This window comes from Dipodomys merriami, unplaced genomic scaffold (assembly GCF_024711535.1).
Source record: "Dipodomys merriami isolate MVZ:Mamm:240054 unplaced genomic scaffold, mDipMer1.0.p SCAF_613, whole genome shotgun sequence".
Lineage (NCBI taxonomy): Eukaryota > Metazoa > Chordata > Mammalia > Rodentia > Heteromyidae > Dipodomys > Dipodomys merriami.
In genome coordinates this window covers 493,789-521,621 of record NW_027206195.1, presented here as the reverse complement: position 1 = coordinate 521,621, position 27,833 = coordinate 493,789, and the positions used below count along the sequence as shown (strand labels likewise).

Genomic DNA, 27,833 nt, shown 5'->3' with positions numbered 1-27,833 from the left:
TAATCCTAGCTACTCAGGAAGCTGAGATCTGAGGATCACAGTTCAAAGCCAGCCCAGGCAGGAAAGTCTGTGAGACTCTTATCTCCAATAAACCACTAGAAAACCAGAAGTGGGCGCTGTGGCTCAAGTGGTAGAGTGCTCGCCTTGAGTTAAAGAGGTCAGGGACACGCCGGGCGCTGGTGGCTCACGCCTGTAATCCTAGCTACTCAGGAGGCTGAGATCTGAGGATCGCGGTTCAAAGCCAGCCCGCGCAGGAGAGACCGTGAGACTCCTATCTCCAATAAACCACCAGAAAACCGGAAGTGGCGCTGTAGCTCAAGTGGTAGAGCACTCGCCTTGAGCTGAAGAGCTGAGGGACAGCGCCCAGGCCCAGAGTTCAAGCCCCACGACCGACAAAAAAAAAAAAAAAAAAAAAGAGGTCAGGGACAGCGCCCAGGCTGAATTCAAGCCCCACAACTGACAAAAAAAAATGTGTTTGGTGGGCTGGGAAGATAGCTTAGTGGTAGAATGCTTGCCTAGCATGATGAAGCCCTGGGTTCAATTCCTCAGTACCATATAGACAGAAAAGGCCAGAAGTAGTGCTGTGACTCAAATGGTAGAGTGCTTGAGCAAAAGAAGCTGAAGGACAGTGCCCAGGCCCTGTGTTCAATCCCCAGGACTGGCAAAAAAAAAAGTGTTTGGTATCCAACACATTTATCCTGGCTTCCTTCTGATTTTGCAGCTGAGGCTAACAGGGTTTGTGATCATGAAAAACTATGTTGACATATATGTTTGAAATAAAATGTTGCATGTTACACAAATGAGAATGAAAATACAGTGAAATTGAAGATATCCCTTCCTTATTTCTATAGACAGATTTTCTAGGGTCCTGGTAGAGCAGCAGCAGGACCGAGCCCGGAGGGAGCAAGAAAGGATTCGTCTCTTTTCTGCTGACCCCTTTGACCTTGAAGCTCAGGCAAAGATAGAAGAAGATATAAGGTAATGACCCATGGACCTAATGGCCAAACTTTAGAGCAACCAGGGCTGGGAATGTGACTCAGTGGTAGAGTGCTTGCCTTGCATGCATGAGGCTCTGGGTTTGATTCCTCAGCACCACATAAGCAGAAGAAAAAAAAAGCCAGAAGTAGCTCTGTGGCTCAAGTGGTAGAGCACTAGCCTTGAGCTGAAGAGCTGAGGGACAGCGCCCAGGCTCAGAGTTTAGGCTCCAGGACTAGCAAAACAAAAACAAACAAACAAAAAAAACCAAACAAACTTAGAGCAACCAAGTTTCCCCAACTAAATAGTATCTAGTATAAGTTAGATGTCTGTTTGGAGACAGCTTCCTATTTCAAAGATAACCTCAGGGAATCTTAGATAATTTTCTCCTTGGGACTGGGAAGGTGGCTCAGTGGTAGAGCGCTTGCCTTGCATGCATGAGGCCCTGGGTTCGATTCCTCAGCAACACATAAGCAAAAAGAAAAAAGCCGGAAGTGGCTCTGTGGCTCAAGTGATAGAGTGCTAGCCTTGAGCTGAAGAGCTGAGGGACAGTGCCTAGGCCCAGAGTTCAGGCCCCACGACCAGACCCAAAAAAAGATAATTTTCTCCTTGTTCCTATTCCTCATGTTTTGAATCAACTTTGCAAAGATACACTTATTATTGACTTTCTGTTCTAAATTTTTTAAAATAATTTTATTGTCAAGGTGATGTATAGAGGAGTTACAGTTACATAAGTAACATTTCTTGTCTAACTTGTTGCCCTCCCTGCCCACCCCCCCTTCTAAAATATTACAAAGAGTCTCTGACTGGCAGACAACATATCATTAGAGCCAGGTATATAACCCCAATATCAAAAGAAATGACCCTAACAGGTAGAAACTACAAGGCTGATGACAGGCTGATTTGAATCTTTCTCCTTAGAAATATATGAGCCTCAAGATGACTGGATTAGAGTGGCATCTGCACTAATGGAACCTTATCTCATCTTCCTTTTTTCTTTACTGACCCCACTGAATAAACTGCTTGGCAGCAACTCTGGCTTCTGTAATGTAGTGGTTCTCATCTGGAGCTATATTAAAAGCTAGAAGCTTTAAACATGTAGATTACACTAGTGGCTCATGCCTGTAATCCTGGCTATTCAGGAAGATCTCTGTTTGAAGCCAACTTGAGCAGAAAAGTCTGAGACTCCATATCCAATTAACCTGCAAGGAATCAAACTGGAGACATGGCTCAAGTGAAGGAGTATCAGCCATGAGCAAGAGAGTTGACTAAGAACCCGAGGCCCTGAGTTTAAGCCCTGGTTACCCCATCCCCTTGCCCCTGATGTAGATGCTTCAGCTCTTCCTTCTGACTCTGATGAGTCAGAATCTTCAAGAGTGGAACCTCAGCTAGTACAGCGATGTTAATGGCAGTCTTGGCTCTATCATTAGTCACAGCAGAATGCAATTTGAGTAAAAAGACAGCTATTTCTGCCCTACTGCTGCTCCAAAAGTTTTGGAATAGTTTTTTTTAAACTCTAGAAGCAGGAATTTTATGAAGACATTATATCCGCAAGTCATAGAGTAGAAGTGAATTGGAGCATCTCCAGATAGCTTGTATTCTACCCTATGAATGCTATATTGGAGACTGGATAATGCATTCATTTCTTTGTAAGGGAGAAAGTGCCTCTGAATACAACCCATAACAACCAGAGCAACTGGTTTTATATCAGTGGATTTCTTCTGTTGAAACATACTTGATTTGAGTGAGTATAAGATCAGGTACACAATTTTAGGTTACTTATAAAATTTTTAATAATATGCAGTAGGATAAAAGTGATATGTGATATAATTAGTCTAGCTACTCCAGAGGCTGAGATCTGAAAATCATGGTTTGAAGCCAGCTAGGGAATGTCTGTGAGATTCGTGTCTCTAATAAACTATTCAGAAAAGGCTGAAGTGGCACTGTGGCTCAAGTGATAGAGTACTAGCCTTGAGTAAAAAGAAGCTCAGGGACTATACCCAAACCTTGAGTTCAAGCCCCAGGATTGGCCAAAAAAAAAAAGTGGTATAATTATATCAAGTGTCTATTAAAATTTTATTTAACATGCTGTGCACGGGGCATGTGTGCACTGAGGTACAATAGCTTTTCTATTTGCCTAATTAAACAAGGGTGCCTTTGACTTTCTTTAATATTGTATTAAAGATGGCTGGGTTAAGCCATCAGTTTGGTTGATTACTAAAGCATTATTACTAAAAGGACAGGCACTATAGTTTAGAGGAAAGGATAAGGGGATATTTTCTATAGAGGGAGGTAATAAATATTTTAGGCTTGGCAAGCCATATGATCTCTACCACTCATGCTCAGCTCTGCCAGTGCCATGTGAGAGCAACCACAGTGAGCAGGACAGTGTAAATGCATGATGCCCCCATAAAATGCTGTCCATATAAGCAGATGAGATGTAGTTGTTTTTTGTTTTTGTTTTTTGCCAGTACTAGGGCTTGAAGTGTAGGCCTGGATGCTACCCCTGAACTTATTTTTGTTCATGACTAGTACTTTACCACTTGAACCATGGTTCCACTTCGGGCTTTTTCTATAATTAATTGGAGATAAGAGTCTCAGAGACTGTCTTTCCTGGGCTAGCTTTAAACCACAATCCTTAGATCTCAGCTTCCTGAGTAGCTAGGATTACAGAAATGAACCACCTGCCCCTGGTAGGAAATATACTTTGAAAGTTCCTTGTTCAGTATGGTTAACCTCTAAGTTTTGGGGTACCCTCTTCTGGTACTGTCTCAGTCTTCACTGCTGATCTAGCTTTCATTACTTTTTGGGGGGGGGGGGTCCGGTAGTGGGGCCTGAACTCGGCCTGGGTGCTGTCCCTCAGCTCTTCAGCTGAAGGCTAGCACTCTACCACTTGAGCCACAGCACCACTTCTGGCTTTTTTCTTTTTGCTTATGTGGTGCTGAGGAATGGAACCCAGGCAGGCAAGGCAAGTGCTCTACCACTGAGCCACCTTCCCAGCCCTCTAGCTTCCATTACTATTGGTAGTGTTTGATAGTGTAAAGAAAAAGTTGGGAATGAAGACATGAGATAACAGACTTTTATATGCTATTTTTTCTTTTTCTTTTTTTCTTTGTTTTTTTGGTCAGTCAAACTCTGGGCCTAGGCACTGTTCCTGAGCTTCTTTTGCACAAGGCTAGCACTGTACCACTTGAGCCACAGAACCACTTCCAGCTTTTCCTGTTTATGTGGTACTGAGGAGTCAAACCTAGACCTTCATGCATGCTAGGCAAATATTCTACCACTAAACCACATTCCCAGCCCAGGTTTGTGATATTTGTTTTATTTTTGTTATTGTTGTTTTTGGCTGGTTGTGGGCTTGAACTCAGGGCCTGGGCTCTGTCCCTCAGCTCTTCAGCTCAAGGCTAGCACTCCTAGCACTCTACCACTTGGGCAACAGTGCCACTTCTGGTTTTCTGGTGGTTAATTGGAGATAAGAGTTTCAAAGACGTCTGGGAAGGTGGCTCAGTGGTAGAGCACTTACCTTGCACGCCTGAAGCCCTGGGTTCGATTCCTCAGCATCACATAAGCAAAAAGAAAAAAGCCGGAAGTGGTGCTGTGGCTCAAGTGGTAGAGCGCTAGCCTTGAGTTGAAGAGCTGAGGGACAGTGCCCGGGCCCAGAGTTCAGGCCCCATGACCAGACCCCTCCCCCCCCCCAAAAAAAAAAAAAAAAAAAGAGAGAGAGAGAGAGAGAGTCTCAAAGATTTTCCTGCTCAGTCTGGCTTTGCACTGTGATCCTCAGATCTCAGCCTCCTGAGTAGCTAGAATTACAGGTGTGAGCCATCAGTGCACGGCTTGGTTTTTGAGTTTTAAGACACCCTGGTCTTTCAGAGTCAAGAGAACTTTTGTCACACATACAAAAAAGCAGCAAGGCTGGGAAGCTGGCTCAGTGGTAGAGTGCTTGCCTTGCATTCATGAGGCCCTGGGTTCAATTCCTCAACACCACATAAACAGGGGGAAAAAAGCCAGAAGTGGTGCTGTGGCTCAAGTGGTAGAGAGCTAGCCTTGAGCTGAAGAGCTGAGGGACAGTGCCCAGGCCCAGAGTTCAGGCTCCATGACCAGACCCCAAAAAGAAGCAACAGCATTCATGAAATTCTAACATACAGCAAAGGATTAACACCCTGATTTCAAGGAGTTTATTTTTCTATTTCTGAGCTTATAAAGAGAGTTCAAGCCCTATGACTACTTAAAAAAAAAATGAACTTTATAAAGATGCACAGTTCCCGGGCACTGGTGGCTCACACCTGTAATCCTAGCTAGCTACTCAGGAGGCTGAGATCTGAGGATCTCGGTTCAAAGCCAGCCCAGGCAGGAAAGACCGTGAGACTCCTAACTCCAGTAAACCACTAGAAAACCGGAAGTGGCGCTGTAGCTCAAGTGGTAGAACACTTGCCTTCAGCTGAAAAGCTGAGGGACAGCGCCCAGGCCCAGAGTTCAAACCCCGAGACTGACCAAAAAAAAATGCACAGTTTTTTTACAGGAAGGTCTTTTTTTAAAAAATGATTTTAGGTCTTCTGCCAGCTCTGTAGCTTGGATCTGCATAGTGTTAATTCCCAATCCTATGGCAAAAGATGTGGACAAATCTGTTTTTAAACATTGTAACTTTGAAACAGACTTTTCTTCCTGGAAGTAGAGTATTCAGTGTACCTTGCTTGTTTTGTTACAGGCAACAGAACATTGAGGAAAACATGACAATAGCTATGGAAGAGGCTCCAGAGAGCTTTGGCCAAGTAGTGATGCTTTACATTAACTGCAAAGTGAATGGACATCCTGTGAAAGCCTTTGTTGACTCAGGTGATGCTCCATCCTTGTGTATCCTGTGTCCTCTAACATCGTTACATGATATGGGAGAAAGGGAGACAAATAGTAAAGAACCATGTGGTTCTTTGGTCTGCCACAAGCATGGAAGTAATGGTTTGCTTGCCAGTCTTCTTATTGGTAATAGGTTTATTTCCTAAACCATTTCTTTTATGTTTATGCATTGTATTTTATTTTCTTACTTTCCTGATTTCTCAGGCATTTCTCTAAAAAAAAATTAAGACAGATCTGGGTAGGTGGGAGAAGAGGCAACGGCCTCTTGTCACCCTAGTTTGCTTACTTTAGGTTAGTAACTAACTAGGAGAAAGGAGGAAGGAAAGAGAATTGCCTTCCCACACATTCCTTTTCCTCTGACTCTGGAAAGTCTAATGAGTGAGATAAGTTCTGGACTTTATCGCTGAGATGAGATCTCAATAGGTGAGCTCAAGACCTGGCCCTTCCTTAAATGCAGGTGAACTTCAGAGAAAGAGCTTAGAAGGGGACACATTACTCTTGCCAAAGTAGACAGTATCATAATGGAAATACGAGGCTAGAGATATGCAGCAGCTGGTGTAAGGTGGGATGTAAAGCCATGGTGGTATGGGTTGAGCTCTTAAAAAGCACAAACCATTGAGGGCTTTGCAATACCTCAGAAGGTAAGTGATTTGAAGGTGAGAGTTGAGGAAGACTGAGGATAGAGACAGATCTGGAGCATTCTGGACCCATAAAGGCGTAGCTGTTAAATTACACATCCACCAAATGGAATGGAAGCAGAGATGTGGCCACATTCAAGTGGTAAGAAAGTGCTAATTGGGCCAATAGCTGTCGGGGGGAGGGTTCAGAAGTAGCAGACTGCAGAGACCTCAGTGAACTGTTTCTCAGCAGGGCTGGGTTAGAGTTTGAGAGCAGAAAGGAAGAAAGAAGAGTAACAGCAAAGTGTGCCCTGGTTTTAGGATTGTCAAGAAAAGTCTTCCATTGGTAAAGATGGAGAAATCCCAAGTAGGAAATACTAGGGTCGGAAGTCTTTTTTTTTGGTCCGGTGGTGGGGCCTGAACTCTGGGCCTGGGTGCTGTCCCTCAGCTCTTCAGCTCAAGGCTAGCGCTCTACCACTTGTGAGCCACAGCGCCACTTCTGGCTTTTTTTTTTCTGCTTATGTGGTGCTGAGGAATCGAACTCAGGGCCTCATGCATGCAAGGCAAGCGCTCTACCACTGAGCCACCTTCCCAGCCCGTCGGAAGTCTTTTATACCTTTGGCTCTCAGAAAGTTAGCATAGGGAGAATTCAGAGAGATGAAAATTGTAGGCAAAGATTAGAGAAAGAGAAGATCTTGTCTATTACAGCTGATTACATGGACCTGGGGGAATAGAAAACTGCCTAAATATTCCTAAATTTAGAAGGAAGTAGGACTGCTTATTGCCACGTTATTGTTGAGTCATCTGCTCTGGGGATTAATCTCAGTGAAAACTGCTCTGAGTGTGAATTGCTGCTTAGCATTGCTGCCAGGAGTCTCATCAGAGTCTCATCATCTTAACTTTTCTTTTGCTCAGTTGTGGGGCCTGAACTCTGAGCCTAGGTGCTGTCCCTAAGCTCGTCAGCTCACGGCTAGCCTACCGCTCTACCACTTGAGCCACAGCACTACTTCTGGCTTTTTCACTTATGTGGTACTGAGGAATCGAACCCAGGGCCTCATGCATGCAAGGCAAGCACTCTACCACTAAGTCACCTTCCCAGCATCTGAACTTTTAGGAGGTCCCTTCCAGGTAGTTCTGCTTTCTATTCCAGCTGCAAATGTTAGGCAGAGCACTGGTAAGGAAATGCAAGGTGAAGAGCTACCAGGTGCAAACAGGCTTCGTTCCAAATTCATTGCTGCTCTTTTAATTGCTGTATTTTGGATCTTGATACAGTGTGAATTGCATTTTTGTTATGTGATGGTTCTGTCTCCTTCCAGGTGCCCAGATGACTATTATGAGCCAGGCTTGCGCAGAAAGGTGTAATATAATGAGACTGGTGGACCGGCGGTGGGCAGGTATTGCCAAAGGAGTGGGCACCCAGAAGATTATTGGAAGGGTTCACCTAGGTGAGTGGAAGCCATTGGGAGTTGCCATCTAAGGGACAATGCCAAGGCTCTGAGTTAAAAAACAAAAACAAAAAAAAAACAGTCTTAGACTTTCCTGTCAGGGCTAAATTTTTTTTGGGAGGTGGGGGGAGGTTGGTTGTGGGCTTGAACTCTGGGCTTGGGCACTGTCCCTGAGCTCTTCAGGTCAAGGCTAACATTCTACCACTTGAACAAGCCACAAAACCACTTCTGGTTTTCTGGTGGTTAATTGGAGATAAGAGTCTCACGGACTTTCCTGCCTGGTCTGGCTTTGAACCGCAATCCTCAGATCTCAGTCAGCCTCCTGAGTAGCTAAGATTACGGCATGAGCCTCCAGTGCTTGGCCCTCTGGTCTTATTTATTTGTTTGTTTGTTTGTTTGTTTTTGTCAGTCACAGGGCTTGACCTCTGGGCCTGGGCGCTGTCCCTCAGCTCTTCAGCTCAAGGCTAGCACTCTGCTACTTGAGGCACAGTGCCACTTCCAGTTTTCTGATGGTTTATTGGAGATAAAGAGTCTCACAGGACAGGAGGCTAGGAATATGGCTTAGTGGTAGAGTGCTTGCCTAGCATGCATGAAGTGGCTTAGTGCTAGAGTGCCTAGCATGCATGAAGGTTCAATTCCTCAGTACCACATACACAGAAAAAGTCGGAAGTGGCACTGTGGCTTAAGTGGTAGCGTGCTATCCTTGTGCACAGGATGTTCAGGGACAGTGCCAAGGCCCTGAGTTCAAGTCCCAGGATTGGCAAAGAAAAAAAAAAGTTACACAGACTTTCCTGCCTGGCTGACTTTGAATGGTGATCCTCAAAATCTAAGCCTCCTAAATAGTTAGGAGCACCAGCACCCATCTCTCTGGGCTAAATTTTTGTTTTTTGTTTTGTTTTTTGTTTTTTTGGGGGGGTCCAGTTGTGGGGCCTGAACTCTGGGCCTGGACGCTGTCCCTCAGCTCTTCAGCTCAAGGCTAGCACTCTACCACTTGAGCCACAGCGCCACTTCCGGCTTGTTTCTTTCTGCTTATGTGGTACTGAGGAATCGAACCCAGGGCCTCATGCATGCAAGGCAAGCGCTCTACCACTGAGCCACCTTCCCAGCCCCTCTGGGCTAATTTTTAACTACAGTTTCTTCAGATCTCAGTCCCCTGAGTAGCTAGGATTTATAGGCATGAGCCCAATGCCTGGCACTAATTCACCTCTTTATCCCTTTTTCTTTACACTTTGTAGATCTCCTCTAACGGGGTATTTTGATGTATCTGGATGTGGATCTTGCATCTGTGTGGGTGATATTTGATAGCCTTTTCAATCTGGAAACTCTGGCCCTTCAGTTTCTGGGGATGAACCCTGGGTGGACCTAGGTACACATCAAGTACAGTCTTCCACTGAGCTGTCGCTCCTTTCCTTTTCCCTCTCAAAGGAAGGGTAAAGAGCACAGGAGTCAGTTAGGACCTCATGGTGTCTAGACAGACTAGCCTTCTGCTTTCACCATTTTGTCTCTAGTTGTACCATAAATTACATTCTTTATTTCTTTTGTCTCTTCCATCATTTTTGGTCTTAGGAATTTGTACCTTATGGGGGGAAAAACATGTGGCTGGGCACTGGTGGCTCATGCCTGTAATCCTAGGTACTCAGGAAGATCACATTCAAAGCCAGCCTAGGCAGAAATGTCTCTGTGACACTCTTTATTTCTAAAATAACCACCAGAAAACTGGAAGTAGAACTGTGGCTCAAAGTTGCCAAGCACTAGCATTGAGCAAAAAGGCTTAAGGACAGAGCCCAGGCCGAGTTCAAGCCCCATAACCAACAAAAAACAAGAGGTCTGGAAATACAGCTTAATGGTAGTGTAAGCACTGGATCCTATTTCCCGTACTGCAAAAACTACAAAAATCTTTATAACTTTTTAGGAATAAATATCCATGCATGTGTTTAGTTCTTAGTTTTTTGGGTTTTTTGTTTGGGGATTTTTGGTGCCAGTCCAGGGCCTGGGTCCTGTCTCTGAACTAGCTCTACCACTGGAGCCACAGCTTGACTTGTGGCTTTTTGGTACTTAATTGGATATAAGAGTCTCATGGACTATCTTGTCTGGGCTGGCTTTGAACCACAATCCTCAGATCTCAGCTTTTTGAGTAGCTAGGATTATAGGTGTGAGCCAATGGCAAACTATTTTTCAACCATGCTAGGGCTAGAACCCAGGATTTATGATGCTAGACAAGTACTGTACAACTCAGGTACATCTCTCTGATCCATGGTGAGTTCAGGTCTTCATTGGCTTTCAAACTGGTATTTTACTGTTTCAGTGTTTTGTTTTGTGTGTGTGGGGGGGTCCCTGAACTTTTGCTCAAGGCTAGTGATAGCTTTCAAACTGGTCTTTTGACTGTTTTCGTGTGTGTGTGTGTGTGTGTGTGTGTGTGTGTGTGTGTGTGTGTGTGTGTGTGTGTGTGTGTGTGTGTGTGTGTGTGTGTGTGTGTGTGTGTGTGTGTGTGTGTGTGTGTGTTTGAACTCGGCTTTGGTGCTGTTTTGACTCTTTCAGGTGTGTGGGTGTGTGGTGTGTACTCGGCCTTGGTGCTGTCCCTGAAAAGGCTAGTGATCTGCCTACTTGAGCCACATCTCTACTTCCAGTTTGACTGGTTTTTAGGTATCTAACCTACTAGTTTCTGAATTGAGATTTGGCTGTGATTGAGTGAAGGAAACCAGGGCTCAGGATGATGGGTTCACTTCCAGAGCCATGAGTAATCTGTTCTCTTCCTGTGTTTTAGCTCAGGTTCAGATTGAAGGAGATTTTCTTGCATGCTCCTTCTCTATACTGGAGGAACAGCCCATGGACATGCTTCTGGGACTGGACATGCTTAAACGGCATCAGGTGATTAAGAATTTTATTTTTTATATATCTGCTTTTGCTGTGTTACAATTACTACATTTCTGTTGGTGTTACATACAATGGAAAGCCAAGATGAATGACTTTTCAAACCTGTACAAGTGTCTTTAGTCGATTTTGTCATCATACAAAGATGGAGATGATGTGCCATTGAAAAATAGAATCTAAGGGCTGGGAAGGTGGCTCAGTGGTAGAGTGCTTGCCCTGTATGCATATGGCCCTGGGTTCGATTCCTCAGCACCACATAAGCAGAAAAGGCTGGAAGTGGCGCTGTGGCTCTAGTGGTAGAGAGCTCACCTTGAGCTGAAGAGCTGAGGGACAGTGCCCAGACCCTGAGTTCAAGCCCCAGGACCTGAAAAAAGGAATCAAGCAAGTTGAGTCAGTTTGCGGGCACTGAGTTCAAGCCCCAGTACAGCCAAAAGGAATAGGTATATAAGACCTGAATCCTATAATTATTGCCCTGTAGGAGTGAGGTTCGAAGCCAGGAAGGGCAGACAAATCTAGGAGATTCCACCTCTAGTTAGCAAAAATGCTGGATTGGATATATGGCTTGAGTGGTAAATACCGGCTGTGAGTAAGAAAGCTGAATAAGAGCACAAAGGCTGTGAGTTCACCCCAGTACCAGCACATACAAACCAAGAAAAAAAGTTGACAAGACTCCATGTTGAGCTGGGCCCAGTGGCCTACCTCTATCATCCCCAGCAACAGGGACAAGCAACAAGATTGCAGCCCAGGCAAGCCCAGACATAAATCAAGAATTCTACCTTGGCCAGGTGCTGGTAGCTCCCAGCTATAAGTCTAGCTACTCCCAGAGGCTAAGACCTGAGGATCATGATGTGAAGCCAGCCCAGACAGGAAAGTCCATGAGACTTATCTACAGTAAACCATTTAGAAAAAGCCAGAAGTGGCACTGTGGCTCAAGTGATAGTGCTAGCTTTGAGCACAGAAGAGATTCAGGGACAGTGCCCAGACCCTGAGTTCAAGTCCCAGGACCTGCAAAAAAAAAAAAAAATTCTACATTGAACACAGCTAGTTGAGAAAGGGGGTGATGCAGACATGGCTTAAGTTACGTTATTTTTCACAGGTAAGGCTTAAGTGTTTCTGGGGAATTGAACTCAGGGCTTTGTATTGCTAGGCTGATTCTCTTATCTGTAGAGTTACACCCCTGGCCCCCTTTTGTTTTTCTTCTTGTTTACTTTTCACATAGGGTATACTTAGATTATCCTAGACAGTGATCCACTTACATAAACTTCCCACAGGGGATGACAGGCTCTTGACACCATGTCCAGCTGTTGGTTGATAATGGAGTCTTATGTTTATTTGTAGGCTGGCCTCAAACTGTATTCCTCCTGATTTCTTCTCTGCCTTCCTAGTAGATAGGATTGAAACTTTTTGGATTTGGTGGGATTTGGGTTTTGTTTTTATTTTTTGGTGCTGATACCAGGGCTTAAAATCAAGTCCTTATATTTACCTTCTTTTTCACTCATGGCTATTGCCCAACTACTTGAGCCACATCTCCACTCCCAGCTTTTTTGCTAGTTAACGTGGAGAATTTGCCTAGCTTTTAACCTTGACTATTCAGATCTTAGCTTGAGTTTCAGTATTATAGCTAGCATCAAAAGGGTGACCCACCAGCTCCTGGAGTCAGCTTGTGGTTTTTGGTATTGATGTTAGTTTAGTAACTATTCAGCAAGTCTTAGATAGGTGGCAAACAGTAAGGACAAGGTACATTTGATTAAGGACTCCATCTCCACAAATACTTAGAAAGTATATTAATTTGTAGTGATATTTCTATACTGAAGCCTACGAATTTAAGATTCTCTGTGAGTGTACTTTTAAATACCAGATCATGATTTTTCTGTATTCTTCTTTCTAAGTGTTCCATTGACCTCAAGAAAAATGTCCTGGTGATTGGCACCACAGGCTCACAGACTACCTTCCTTCCTGAGGGAGAACTACCAGAGTGCGCACGCTTGGCATATGGAGCCGGGCGAGAGGATGTGCGGCCAGAGGAGATTGCAGACCGAGAGTTAGCAGAAGCCATTCAGAAGTCAGCAGAGGAAGCAGCAGGTATTTGGAATGGCCAGCCCCTTGAATAATGTTTGTGTTACCAGAGAGGGAAAGGACCCTTCTAGTCAGTAATGTATCATTCTCAGTAATAGATAAGGCTTTTGTTTGTCATTTTTCTTTCTCCTCTCATCACTTAATACTCAATGTCAACATTTCAAAAAGCAGCAGTCCATTGCTATGACCAGGATAGATGGTGGTATCCCTTTCTTGGGTTTCCTCAGACTCGTGTTTTTCCCCACAGGAAGTTAGAACAGTAAGCAGACACTTCTGAGTTCAGCAGTTATTTCCCTGAAAATAGCTTTTCATTTTTGTGAACCCATTCATGCTGAAGTGTACCTTGTCACTGGCTAAGCAGTGCTGGCTGTTATAAATTTGGTGAAAGTGCTGTTGCCCCAAAGGGGGAAGAGCCAGCAATAAGAGGCATACTTGGAGGTAGGGACCAGTGAATTCTGAAGATCGAGATTCTAAGCTAGCCTGGGCAGGAAAGTCCATGAGACTCTTAACTCTAATTAACCTCCCCTCAAAAAGCCGCAACTGTAGCACTGGCCTTGAGCAAATAAAACTCAGGGACAGTGTCCAGGCCCTGAGCTCAAACCCAGGACTGGCATGGTATACACACACACACAATGAAAAGATGTATTGAACATGGTGAGATGTAGATTTAGATTGCAATACTGACTTTGGGCCATGGAACAGTGTCAGGTAAGTCCCAAATCTAAAGACAGGGCCAAATCTCTGGGTAAAATGGCCTAGCACACTTGTGTTGGAATCCTGTTACAGAACAGTGACTGAAATGCATTTTCTTTTTTCTTTTTTTTTTTGGGTCCAGTCGTGGGGCCTGAACGCTGGGCCTGGGCACTGTCCCTCAGCTTTTCAGCTCAAGGCAAGCACTCTACCACTGAGCCACCTTCCCAGCCCCCTGAAATGCATTTTCTAAAGCTGAAAAGAAATAACTTTTTTTAAGTTTGAGTAATTTTAAAGTCTTGAGCCAGGCTTATTATTCATTAATATGACTAAGCTCACATATTGCTTTTTATGAACAATAAAATATATCAGAGTTACAAGTTTAGGGAACAGCTTTTTCCTAAAGACAAAAGAGACAATAAACTTGAAAAATAAGCAGCCAGGCTAGGTGTGAGTCGTGGTTGTAATTCCAGAAGAGCGTTTGAGGCCAGCCTGGGCAAAGCTAATGAGACCCTATCTCAACCACTAGGTGGATATTGTGGTGCGTGACCCATCCCAGATACATGGAAGCATAAATAGGATCACATGGAAGCATAAATAGGATCACAATCTAGCCTGGCCTGGCCAAAAACTTTGAGACCCTGTCTCCCAAAAATAAAAAAAGACTAGGGCCAGGCTAAAGTAGTAGACTCTCTATTAGCAAGCATGAGGCCCTGAGTTCAAACCCCCTGAACAGTAAATAGGAATGAATATAGCAAGTAAATAATAAGCAAGCCAGCCAAGCAGACTTTACTGGAAAACATTCCTGTGAACAGTGCACAGGGTGGCCTGACAGAATCTGTCACCTTTTGATCTAGTTTTACATATAAAGTGGAGTTTTGGTTGCAACTATACTGTTTTGAAAGAAGGGAAGAACTTTGAACTGCCAACAGTCATTTTAATCTTCCCAGCCATGTAAGCTTGCTTGAGTTTGACACACCCACTCACCACATTGCGGATAACTTGTCAGTTTAGTCATAGTGTCGTGTACTCTTGTGTGTGCAGCTTTTCAAAGTTCTTTTCTTTTCTTTCCTTCCCCAGTCTTGGTATTACTACTGGAGAAACATCAGCTGGTAGTAGCCATGACTTTTTAAACCTATTATTCACAACTGTCTTTGTAGGACAGTGACTTTATTTTGTTTGTTTCTTTTTTTTTCTTTTTCTTTTTGCCAGTCCTGGGGCTTGAACTCTGGGCCTGGACACTGTCCCTGAGCTTCTTTTGCTCAAGGCTAGCACTACAGTGCCACTTCCAGCTTTTTCTGTGCATGTGGTATTGAGGAACCGAACCTAGGGCTTCATGCATGCTAGGCAAGCACTCTACCACTAAGCCACATTCCCAGCTCTCCCTGAAACTTTTTTCTCCAATAAACCACCAGAAAACTGGAAGTGGCACCATGGCTCACGTGGTAGTGCGCCCCATGAACAAGGGGAAAAAAATCAAAATGTCACATGGTAGACAAAAGCATTTTGGAGAGCTTTTTCTTTGGTAACTATATCACATTTGAGTATGTTTATCTCTTCTATTCATTGACAAATAATTTAGAGTACTTTGAGTATGTTTATCTCTTGATTCATTGACAAATAATTTAGAGTACTGGCTATATCTGGTATATTTCTAAAAGCTGATCAAAAAGAAGGTAAGGATACAATTTAATCAAAATTTTTTTTATTTTCCTGTAAAAATGAGTCTTGATTCAGGTAGGATGTCTAAAATCACGGCACTAGGGGCTGGGAAGGTGGCTCAGTGGTAGAGCACTTGCCTTGCATGCCTGAGGCCCTGGGTTTGATTCCTCAGCACCACATAAGCCAAAAAAAAAAGCCGGGAATGGCGCTGTGGCTCAAGTGGTAGAGCGCTAGCCTTGAGCTGAAGAGCTGAGGGACAACGCCCAGGCCCAGAGTTCAGGCCCCACGACTGGACCCCCCCCCCCAAAAAAAAAAAAAAAAAAAGGAATATAATCACAGCACTGGAGAATCACAAACAAGGGAATCAGAGTTGAAAGCCACTCTGGGCTCAGTGGAGAGAATGTTTTATAAAAAAAACAACAGTGAATCTCAACTGAGCAAATTAGGAAGTGATTGTTACACATGTTTATTAACCTTTATAAGATTTATTTTTTCACAGTTTTGACAGATTGACTCTTTTCCTGTCCTATGTTTTTGCTTATAAATTATATGTATAGTGTGTTGAAGTTAATTTCTTTCCAAATTCAATATCAAACTAGAATTGAGTATGAATGTGCACGTCTGTAATTCCAAGATCTTTATGGGCTGGAGTGAAAGACCAGCCTGCATTTGTGAAGTCCTGAATGGGGGGGGAGTGGGGAGGCTGTTGGAGCTGACAGACACATTGTTTTACATATGGTGAGAGAATTGAAGCAACAGCACATCTTTGGGTTTCCAAAGGTTAGATGCATCCCAGCGTTGACTTTGTGGTTCCTGGCGAAGGAGTGAAGACTATAACCCTGCATGCTGTGTGGTTTGCATTGTTAACCCGAGTTTGCTTGTCTGTTTCCTAACCCAAACAGAGCGTCCGAAGCCATGATGCATGTAGTGTGTGTGTGCTGCAGCTGGAGTGGGCCCCAGACCAGGTATTTATAGACACCATCCCATTTGTCGCCTGTGATTTCAAGTCTATCTGGAGCATTTTGGAAGTTAGTCTCCACTGTTCAATCTGGTTACAACTAGCCTTGCACATATGTTTGAATGTATGTTGGCATGTATGCATACATAAGCATAAATTGCTTTTTAAATTTTTGTTGTTGTTGTTGTTGTTACTAGAATAGTGGGAGGGAGGTGTCCTTTGTACAACTTCTACATCTCACTGTCGTGAGTAGCATAGCAAGGGTGTTGGTGTCACAGCACCTGGTCAATGACGACTATGCTTTTATGGATTCCATGAGACCCTTGCCTCTGAAAAGCAGAAAGCTCTTTTTTCATAGCATTGCACATGACTACCTGGAATTAAAGGGCAGAAATTTTCATTCTTTTGAAGTGAAAACTTAAGCCTGATGCCTTATCCAGGATAACAGAGTCACTTACATAGGCAGGCCCAGTATGGTAATACACTACTACAATCCCAGCATTCTAGGTGCTAAGGCAGAGGAATCAAAGACCAGTTCTGAGGATGTAGTCCAGTGGTAGAGAATTTGTCTGGCAAAGCTCTGAGTTCAGTCCCTAGCATTATAAGAAAGTTAAAGACTGGCCTGGACTACATAGCAAGACCATGCCTCTAAAGTAATTCAGGGTACAAAGTAGATGAGACTTTATATTTTCCCATTAACCTATGATGTAAATAAGTAAGAAGATCAGTGTGTCAGCATGAGAAATTAGGAAGAAAGGTGATCTTTCAATGAACTGAGAACTTGAGGGGTTTGGAGACTGGTTATAATTTGTAATCTCCTCTCTGTTCCTTTCCCTCTCTCACTTTCTCCCCCTCTCCCTTCATGTCTCCCTCCCTTTTCCTCCCTCTTCCTTTTACTTTTCCCTTTTCTCCTCCCACCTCCACCTCCCTGTAACAGGTTAAAAGTAGGCACAATTTAATCTTAATACCCATTTCCTCCTCTTCTCCTAATCATCCTATAGTACTGACCCAGTCCTCTCCTACAGTTAGAGTGGGGCCAGTGGACCTGGCTGTCTCAGCCTCAGGAGGACTGCACACTGCTCTCGTAGTGAGTAGAGAGTCTACCGGCTGTGCCACACACACATTACATACATGCTTGTCTGTGACTGGCATGCCTGGGCCACAGTGCTGTTTTCTGTTAACAGCAGTTCAAAGTTACAGAGTTAACCTATCAATTAGATTGATAAACTAATACCTTTCTAGATCCAAGTGGGTATTGTTTAAACTGAGACAAGTACTATTTCCCTTTTTACCACTAAATTGTAAGATAACACTATTTCCTAAGAAATTGAGGACTTTCTCACAGTGCTTGATTTTGAACTGTTAACCAGTGTCTGGCTAGAATATTTTAAGACATTTAAATCATAGGTGCATTACTTCATGACTTCTTAAGTGAAGGTCAAACTCTTACTTTGGACATCATAACATTTGAGTTGCCCTTAAGCCTGATTGTGTAATGTGATGGGCCTTGTTAGCAGCCATTTGACTTGTAGTTTAAAGCATGACGTTGCAATATGTGGTAGGAAGGTGGTTGTGATTACATTTGTTTGATCTTCAGCTTTACTTTTGTTGTCTGACTTAAGATGATCACATAGTTTGACTACACTTTTTTGGGAAGTGTGAGTAGCAATACAATTTAATGTTTACTTCTCTATCTTCTGGAAGTCTCCAAATTTTTTTCTCTTTATAACTGTCACTTCTGAATATATTAAGCAGTGTTCACATTTGAAGCACTCATTTTTGTGAGACTTGCTCAGCTGCAAATATTCTCAGAGTTTACAATATGTTCAAGGAGGCTGTTAATGTAGCTTAGTGGTAGAGTGCTTGCCTACCAGGCGTGAAGCCCTGTGTTTGATTCCTCAGAATCACATAAACAGAAAAAGCAGAAAAAAAAAAAAGAAGTGCCGCTGTGATGCAAATCGTAGAGTGCTAGCCTTGAGCAAAAGAAGATCAGGGGCAGTGCCCAGGACTGGCAAAAAAAAAAGAGAGAGAGAGAAAATACCTGAGGAACTTAGGGGAAATGCAAACTCCTGAATTGGCTTCAAGGATGGCACCTCAGAACTCAAATGCTCACCAAGGCATCTCAGGTGTCTTAGGGCAAGTGGTAGAATAAACACACTTGAAGAAGCTATTCCTGAGTTTTCGATTCATTGAAGACAAAGATGCCTATGTAGCGTCACTGGTCCCAGTACTCAGGAGGTTGAGGCAGGAGGATCTAGAGTTCCAGGCCAGCCTGGAATTCACAGAGACATCTGTCTGAAAAGAACAACAAAAGCAATGCACAAGCCAAGTGTCCTTCAGTCCTGAGTACCATCACTGTAAAGCCATTCTGTAAAGGCTTACTTAAACAGTCACATTGAACTACAATAAAAATAAACAAGTTTATTAAGAATATGCCTACTTCTTACTCTGCTTCTATGATTTTAAGTTGTTTATTATAGAACTTTTGTCTTAAGCTTGAGGTCCTAAATTCAGTCCTCAGTGCTGGGAAAAAAATTGTCCAGCACAGATACTTGTATATATTTCAAACTCAACATGAATAAGAGAAACCTGAGTTTTAAGAACCTGAGTTGGAATCTCCTGTTTAGATTTGTATCCTCTGGTAACATAATGGCCTTTATTACCTGCTTATTAATCTCTTTCTTTCCATTTTGTTAACAGAAAAAAGTGGTAAAGAATCTACCTCACTGGGAATGTCATCGTTACCAACTTCAGATGGATTTAACCATCCAGCTCATTCTTTGGGACAGAGTCCTGAGATTGATAGTCCTCCGAGTCTTGCTCGCTCTGTCTCTGCTTCAGTCTGCCCTATCAAGCCCAGTGACCCAGATAGCATTGAAACTACAGCTGTGAAGGCTGTGAAGGCTTCAGCTGAGTTCCACATGAATTCTAAAGAGAAAGACACTCTTTCTCCACAGGATCTTCCTGACTTCGCTCCCTCAGCAGACCAGACTCCAGTTATGCCTTTGCATAATTCATCTGAAGAAGCAGTCATTACAGATACTCTGCAGAAATCTGAAAAAAACACCCAGGGCCTCGAATTTTATCTCCACACAAGACAGGAAGCTAGTTTATCTGTCACAACTACTACCATGCATGAATCACTGACATTTGTAGGTGAAAAGAATTGGCACCCAGAAAATCAGAGCCTGAGTCAAATGAATGGCCTTCAGCAGCACCACAAGCCAGGGAGTGAACAGCATGAGGTGGCACAGCAGAGAGCTCCATGGGACAGAGGACACCTCTGTGACATGGGGGACCTTGAGCTTCATGAGGAAAGACAAGACCAGCCAAAATTTGCTGATACAGAAGCTGCAATGAAAGAAGATGGGCATCAAGAGAGTGTCCTTCCAGGTGCAGGATGCTTTAGCTGCTCTGATGCAGACATTCTAATGGAAGTAGATGTTGTTGAACAGTCCCTAACTACTGTGCTTGATTCAGCAGGCCATGTGAGCACCAGGATCAAGAACACCGACGTATCGGATCTTTCCTCAGATAGTCTTTCAATGGAAGTAGAACCATCAAAACAAGACTCCTCAGAAAGTTTCAGTGATTCCATCTGCACTCAGCATTTGCAGCCAGCTGGAATTAATGTTGAAATGTCTGGAACAAATAAAGAATATGGCAATTACTCCCCCTCTTTAAGTTGTCAGCCCTCCATGGAATCAGAAGAATCTTGTTCATCTGTAACAGCAGCCTTGAAAGAACTTCATGAACTTTTGGTCATCAGTAGTAAGCCAGCCTCAGAAAATGCATCTGAGGAAACTACCTGCCAATCAGAAACAGTAGCTGAGCGCCAAACAAGTATTGAGGATCTATCAGAAAAGTGGATCCAGTGTGAGCATCTGACCCACTGTGACCAGTGTCCTCAAGTCTCCTGTCACCAGGCCAGTTCTGGTGGCCTATCAGTGAAGACAGGAAACTTAGGCTTAGAAGATGGAGAAAATACTTGCTTTGGAGGTCCAGGTGGCGATCAGTCAGCTGACAAGGAGGGGGTCCCCAGGTCTAGGGGGTCAATAAGCGAGAGGAGTTCTGATACTGTAACTTCAACTAAATCATCTAACCAATTACTCTGCACCTTAAGTATTGTCCCTGGTGAAGGGGGTGCACTCAGTCAGACTTCTGAGCAAACTAAGTCTTTGCCCTCGGGTTTCATACTGGTTAAGGACTTGGGTCAGGGTAGACATAATCCAGCAACAGCCAGGCCTGAAACTGGAGAAAACATCTCTCCTGAAGCTACAAGGTCATTTCTTGAATTGGAACCACCTACCAGCCAGCCACCATCAAGTCCCTCTACTCTTCCACCATTCATCTTTCCTGCTGCAGATATTGACCGGATTCTCCGTGCAGGCTTTACTTTGCAGGAAGCACTTGGGGCTTTACATCGAGTTGGTGGAAATGCAGACCTTGCACTTCTTGTTTTGCTAGCAAAGAACATTGTAGTTCCTACATAACTATGGGAAATGGGCTAGACCGTACTTCATTCCCTTACACAAACAAAGCTCTATATACACACATACACACTCACCACATACACAGTATATGTAGAAACCTGCAAGCAGAATGTTGAGCCAGACTTTTTTTTTTTTTAAGATTTTTTTTTTCCGGCCAAAGTAATTTATGATCTCTTGTCTGATGATTTTTTTGTCTATTCTACTTGTTAAGATTTGGGCCTTTTTAAATGTATTGGCAGTTATGTGCATACAAAAGCTTTTTATTCTCATTAAGATGATGTATTCTGGAATAAAATGAATGGTTTTGTGTATAGTATACCATTTTAGAATGAGAGTGAATGCTTTGAAAAGCATGAGAAATTATGAAAACTCCTACAACCCATGCAGCTAGAAACAGATCCAACTTCCACACTGGCTGTGTGTGTGTGCTGTTGACAGGGTACAGTTGATTGACTCAGTTAAACTGTCAGTTTAGAAACTTAAACAATCGTTTGGTGTTTGAAATTAATACCCAGTGTCTGTGTATGATGATTCACCAGTTATAACAGGAAATGGAAGATAATTCAATAACTCCTAGAGTCCTATGTTTTTATTTTGTGTGCTCAGGGTTTGATATTTTAATAGGGTGAGCGGGAGGGCTCAAAATTCCTCCTATATGGGGGGTCACAGGCTGCTGTGTGGATGGATGGCTAAAAATCTTTCTTAACATTGGGTGGGGTATATTATAGGGGAATTAACAGTGAAAAAGTGGTGCTACCCAGATTTAAAAGGGAACAGGGATAAAAAAAAATTGCATTTAAATGTCAAGGACTGGGTAAAATATAATAGCCTAAATAAACACTGGAATTTGCTTGAGATTGGGTTTGCTAGCCTCTCACCAATAACACCTCAATACTATATGACTGATGACAAAGGGAAGTTCAGCTATAGGTTGATTACCAACAGCTGATCTCCTTTTTGACTCAACCTTTCCTAGGAAAATGATCAAGGGCTTGGTGTGTGGATCAAGTGGTATAATAGCCCCTTGCCTTGCATGCTCAAGGCCCTGAGTTCAAACATGAGTATCATCCTCCCAACCCCAAAGAAGTTCTTCCTTCTGAAGAAATTTTGTTTGAGCTATGATCAGAGGTAAATAGTGAAGTGTGATATCCATCACCATTCATCTTGGTGCTTGGGACACGGGCTGTTCAGCAAGTGTCCTTCATGGCAGTGGAAATAGTCAAGCAAGTTCCGAGTCAAGTGGCCTTTGTAGAGTTCTCCCTTTCTTTCCTCAGGAGTTTCTTTTAAGCAAGATGCATATTTGTATTTCCCATGTCTGGTTAGGGTGGGGCATACTATATAGGTGTATGTATTGTGGCCTTTTTAAATGTAAGGACTAGCCCTTGGAAGTCATTGTCCTGTGGGCCCCACTGTGCAATAATCCTGCTAGATAGGTTTTGGGTAATTCTTTCCTGGAAAATAAACTCTTAGGGACCTAGCAGGATTCTGGAATCTTGCTTTTCTTGAGAAGGATAATTCTTGGTTCCAAGTTATCATTTTCACCATGTTTGAAATAGAAGCTTTGAAAGAGTGATCTCTGACCTTAGTGCTAAATGATATTGTCTGAAGTCTCATTTTCTGAAAGTTGGTTCTTCCTAGTCAAAATCCAAGTCGTCTAACACAATTAAATGGAGGCTTGTATCTCAGGAGTTGTTTCTTTGGAACTTTACTGTGGGACACTTGTCTATCCCAGTTTCTTTTTTCCTTCCTTCCTTCCTTCCTCCCTCCCTCCCTCCCTTCCTTCCTTCCTTCCTTCCTTCCTTCCTTCCTTCCTTCCTTTTGTATTGCTTGTGTGTGAAAACAGCAGCAGCATGGCAAGTCGCTTAGATTCATCATCATGATCCTTTCTCAAGTTACAGAATGGGTTGACAAGAGTTCAGTTTACTGCTTTCCAGAGGGCTCTCAGAACAGATTGGTCAGTCTGTCTTTAGGATATCTTTTTAGACAGCCTTGTGTTACTGCCTGTCCTACACCAAAGATGAAAAAATGCACAAATCATAGGATTTGTCTGCCAGTTTTTAGAACTGTGATTGTAGTTAACTAGTTGGTGCTTGTGATTGAAGTGAAATCCAGCAGCAGTACAGTGGGAGCTTGAATTTGCTTTAGGGGCGATGATTTGGGAGTGTATTTTAAGCTTACTACTGCTCTCTGGGTGGGATGGATGGAGGAATCTCACCCAAGGTTCTTCCCCAAAGGCCTTCTGTGTGAACAGACCAAACTCTGCCACTGTTCAGCAGATGTCACTAGATTTTTACAATGTGCAAGTTTGGGGCAGTCCCAGGTAGAGTATCTAATATCAGTCTGGCAAAAACCTCTGTACAATAGCTTTTCTCATATATATACACACACATATATATATACATATATATAATGTATGTATATATATATACACATATATATATGAGAAAATTGAATAAGCCTAGAGTTCTTGTTAAGAATGCTTTGAGCTTACACTTACCTACCAAATATCTTGTCCCTTTTGATCTTTTTTTATTGAACCTATAATTGCTTTTGATTTCTTAAATGTTTCCAGCACATATTTTAAAAAGTAGTTAATTGTTAGCATTCTGAATGACAAATTGAGCAGTTCTAGAATGCAAAGTACATTAAAGAAGATTACACTAGGTAGGTGAACAGCTTTTATCCTGTGTTTAACACTTTATGATTCTGGAAGTGCAGAAATTTTCGTCAGCTTCTAAGAAGATCAGGTTGTGAACCTGCCTGGTTGTCCACAGAACATAACCAGCAAGGGTGAGTTGTCCTGGACAGCTCCTTTTCCGTAGCCAGCCACAGGCAGCTGGTGAATAGCTTGTCTTCAGGGATGTCTGTTTATTCACCAAAGAGGATTTTCCTGTAAAATGTGTACTATATCCTTAAATTGCGTCCTGTGTAGAGAAGGTGACGTCAACCATTCCTAAGCTGTAGATTTTTGCTTTTTGACTGTTAAAATCATTTCCAGTTATAACTATGGAGGCCTCAAGATATCTAGCCAGAAGCTTCCAGCCAGCAGGATGTGCTTCATCTAATAGAAAGATGATCAGTTACTTGGCAAGGGAAGTTGAGATGGTGAGTGAGTGTGTGTGTGTGAGAGGGTGTGTGTGCATGTGCGTGTGCCCATGCGTAAGCTAGCTTCTGTACCCATGTTCTCCAGAGCTCCTTGCCTCTATGTACAAGCTGGAGATACAACCCTGTGGCTTTCCCCAAGCACCCCCCTAGCACCAGATGCCTAGGAATGAGATTTGAGACTGTCACTGTTCTTATGATAACCAGTGAACATGGAGTCTGATGGTTCTTAAACCTTTCTATCTAGTGAAAGCTATAAAAATTTATTTGGTTGACTCTTCAGCTCCTGTCTGTACATATCACATGCATCTGGTGATGAATAGCCTAGAGTTCATTCTCCCAAGGCTCAAAAACAAGAGGTTTGTTCTACCTATATTCCTTTTTTTTTTTTATTTGGGCGGGGGAGTCCGGTCGTGGGGCCTGAACTCTGGGCCTGGGCACTGTCCCTCACCTCTTCAGCTCAAGGCTAGTGCTCTACCACTTGAGCCACAGCACCACTTTTGGCTTTTTTTCTTTTTGCTTATGTGGTGCTGAGGAATCGAACCCAGGGCCTCAGGCATGCAAGGCAAGCGCTCTACCACTGAGCCACCTTCCCAGCCCCTGTTCTACCTATATTCTACATGGTAACTTTATCCCGCATGTATGCCATACACTGCCTTGCAAACCACTGGCCAGGACAGGCGGCTCATTCTTGCTTCCTGGAAAGGGAGCATAATGGTTGAATTGCCATGTTTGAAACTTCCCACTGGTCATAGATCCTTAGGCTAAGGAGCGCAGGGGTCAGGCTCAGTGTGAGAGAGTGCATGTTAACATGTGAGGCCTCAGGTTTGATCCCGAGCACCAGAGATAGCTAATACATAGCTAAGAGAAACTAATGAATTTTGCATTCTGCAGCACAAATAAAAAGTTCTCGTGAATTTGGTGAGTGTAGGCTGTGACTGACTAGAAATGGGGATGTGCTTCTGTGGAAGATGAGAGGCCTCCTCAGGAATGTTAGGAATTTCATAAAGACGGCTTTTTTTTCCTTCTTTCCTAAGAATGAATGCCAATTCCTCTTCACAGCACAGTGAAGCTCAAAGCCTGTCCTGAGAACTGTGAGTGAAGCCCCCACTCAAGCCTTCAATGGTACTGGAGCCCCCTGTAGCTGCTACTAGGAGCCTTTGATGTACTTGCTTTTCTTTTGTGCCTTAGTTTCTTTGATTAGCAGAGACATCAAGTTGTGGGGAATGGAAGTGGGGGGAAGGGGTTTAAAGCCCTACTGGAGGTGGAGGGCCTCAGGAGATGTGGCCCTTGGGCTGGCCCATGTCACTGTAACAAGCATCAGGTAGTTCCAGATAGAGAAGACTACTACATGGGCTTTGTATCCAGCATACCAAAAATGGCTTCCAGAGGTTAATTGTGCATTTGTTGTGGTTGGGGAGAAGGCATTACTTGACTGTCTCAACAAATGCTGAGTTGTCCATGCTGTCGGAGACAGCAGACTTGGGGTTCAGGGCAGCTGGAACAGACTTGGAATCTTGCCTTGTGGCGCTTCCAGTACAAAAGGGAAGAAAGCAAATTGTAGCTTCAAACACAATCTATTTTTGCCTGTGAGCTTGATTGTGTTTTTGAAATAGTCTCAACTTGTGTAGCACAGGCAGACATTACTCCAAAAATTTAGGTTTAGAGGTGTTTGTTTTTTTGTTTTTTTAAAAGGAAGGAGAGCTGCGGTTTTGAGACAAGGTCTTGCTATGTAGCCCAGGCTAACCTAGAACTTGAAGTCCTCCTGTCTACTTCCTGAATGCTGGGGGGGGGGGGGGAGGGGAGACTAAAGGCTGAATCAAGTCTGGGAGCATGGCTCAAATGGTAGAGCACAGGATTCAGTCCCAGCACCGAAATAAAACAAGAAATGTTTAAAAATATTTTTTTGAAAGAAGAACTTGGAGAGATGAGGCATTGAGAAATCAATTTATGATGCTGGTGGCAGGAAAAAGATGGACAGAAGTTCAAATAAATGAAAAATGACCCAGCGTATGCCCCAGTGCCAGCTTTCCCTCTGGGGGCTGCCTTTCCCCTCATACTCTGCCCATGCATTGCTCTAGAATCAGGATCATCTGGACTAGCAGGATGGCAGAGGGCTCTGGAAAACACACTATTTCAAAGTGTATGAGGGCTGGGAAAGTGGCTCAGTGGTAGAGTGCTTGCCTTGCATGCCTGAGGCCCTGGGTTTGATTCCTCAGCACCACATAAGCAAAAAAGAAAAAAAGCAGGAAGTGACGCTGTAGCTCAAGTGGTAGAGCGCTAGCCTTGAGCTGAAGAGCTGAGGGACAGTGCCCAGGCCCAGAGTTCAGGCCCCACGACCAGACCCCCCACCCCCTCCAAAAAAAAAGTATATGAAAATGGGAGTCTAGATCAAGAAAAAAACAAAGCATAGGAGAGGGTAGGAGGCAGGATTGATATATGGAATTCAAGGCCCTGAGTCTCCATCAGAGAGGTATTCTAACCCATTATTTACAATACCACTATAAGTTGTAATCCTGAACCATAAAGGTAAAATTTCTACATTTTCACTAGTAATTTCAGAAGTTTACAGTTTAAAAGGCTCGTCTTTTTTTTTTTTTTTAATCAGTTGTCTATTGGTGATTTGTCATGTGAACCCTGCAGGTTTGGACTGTGTGGGAGGAAGATTACTAAATACAGAGCATTCACTGCCTTATGAAATTTACCCAGGAAATAGCTTAAGGGCATAGGAGTTGGAAAATACTTCTCCACTGAAAAGAGTTCAGCCAACTAGGGATGATCAGATGGTGGTATGGAATACAGTATTAGAACCCTTTTTATAGAACTATCTGCATAGTAAGGTTCTTGTTCACTGATTTGGGACAGAGTTGTGCTGGGATGTAGTTTTGTTTACCAGTTTGTTTTCACCTGCAACCTCCAATAAAAGTGTCTGTGGCGTCTGACTGGCTTGACTGCCAGAGCCAGTCAGATGGATTTATTTGCATATTCTTTGGCCAGATTCCTTTGCTTTCCTTATCCACAGATCTCTTGTGTTTACAAGACCTTTCCATCTGACCGCTTGGGTTGCATTCTCCATTCCCCTGGTCATGTTCTTGAAGTAGCTCTGGTGTGAAGCCTAAAGTCACTCGACATGATTTAATTTGCCTGTACCAATAGTGACATGATTTGTGCATTTTTGTTCAGAGTCTCATCTTCCTGGCAAGTCAAGCTAATTAATGCCTTTGCACTCAGAAAAGATGTGTTTACTGGTTTTCTAGCCATATTTGGCAATGTGTAGTAAATAGCCACCCCTGTCTTCTTTCCCTTACCCTTGGAGTTGTTGATGTATTGCAAGATTTTCTAGCTTTTCTTTTTCAGCTTTGAAACTACTGCATCTTATGAGAAGAGCTAAGCTTGTTGGCAGAATCGACTTGCCAGTGGCTTAGTTATTCCCCAATGCTTTGGAAATTTTGAGAGTTGGGAAAACTCTGAGAATTTAGGGAATCAAACTCAGGAATCCCAAAGTTGGTTGCATGGTGCCATTGGTTTAGGGGCTGAACACAGGACCGGTCTATAGCTGAGCAAACTACATGCATTTGAGTTTGAACTTTTTTGTCACATACTGAAATGTAAGTCAGCCCTAAATAATCAAAACACTTTATTTTTCTTTTTTTTTAATTGGAACTTTCTGAAGAAAAAGTGGTGTGTAAAACAATTTGATATTTAAGACAATAAAGTTTTTATCATAAGACTTTGGTTTGATCAGTTTCTTTTAAATTGAGGTGGTTGCCTCCTTTCTTTCTCTGTCTTATGCCCCCTTTAAATGCTTACACCCAAGCCTTGTAACCTGTGGCCAGCTTCATGCTTGGGCCAGAAGCAATGAGTGTCCTGGGACATGGATTTTGTAACTGTTATGCCATGACACATGGAGCTGACGATGGAGTGCAGTGGTTGAGGCTTGACTGCAGCCAGACTGCCTGGGTATCAATTCTCTATTTGCCACTTAGCTTATATGATGGGGCAGTAATATAAGTTCCTCCGTTTTCTCACCAGTAAAATGAGGAATAATAAGGTTGATAGTAGGAATTTGAACAAGTTCTCATTAGATGTGAGG

At 43.2% G+C, this 27,833-nt stretch overlaps 1 protein-coding gene across 4 annotated transcripts in view; it reads left to right on the top strand.

Moving 5' to 3' along the window:
- Positions 1 to 27,470, top strand: part of LOC138814820 (protein DDI1 homolog 2) — a 48,153-nt gene extending 20,683 nt beyond the window's left edge. The window contains exons 4-9 of one of the 4 annotated variants that reach the window (XM_070003899.1): positions 852 to 978; positions 5,681 to 5,808; positions 7,760 to 7,888; positions 10,653 to 10,756; positions 12,649 to 12,841; positions 18,846 to 27,470. In XM_070003899.1, coding sequence (XP_069860000.1) covers positions 852 to 978; positions 5,681 to 5,808; positions 7,760 to 7,888; positions 10,653 to 10,756; positions 12,649 to 12,841; positions 18,846 to 20,638 — 2,474 coding nt within the window. In that variant the 3' untranslated portion in view covers positions 20,639 to 27,470. Of the gene's footprint in view, positions 1 to 851; positions 979 to 5,680; positions 5,809 to 7,759; positions 7,889 to 10,652; positions 10,757 to 12,648; positions 12,871 to 16,089; positions 16,153 to 18,845 lie in introns of those variants that run through there. The other 3 variants (XM_070003902.1, XM_070003901.1, XM_070003900.1) reach the window with 3 other exon arrangements.
- Positions 27,471 to 27,833: the final 363 nt, after the last annotated feature.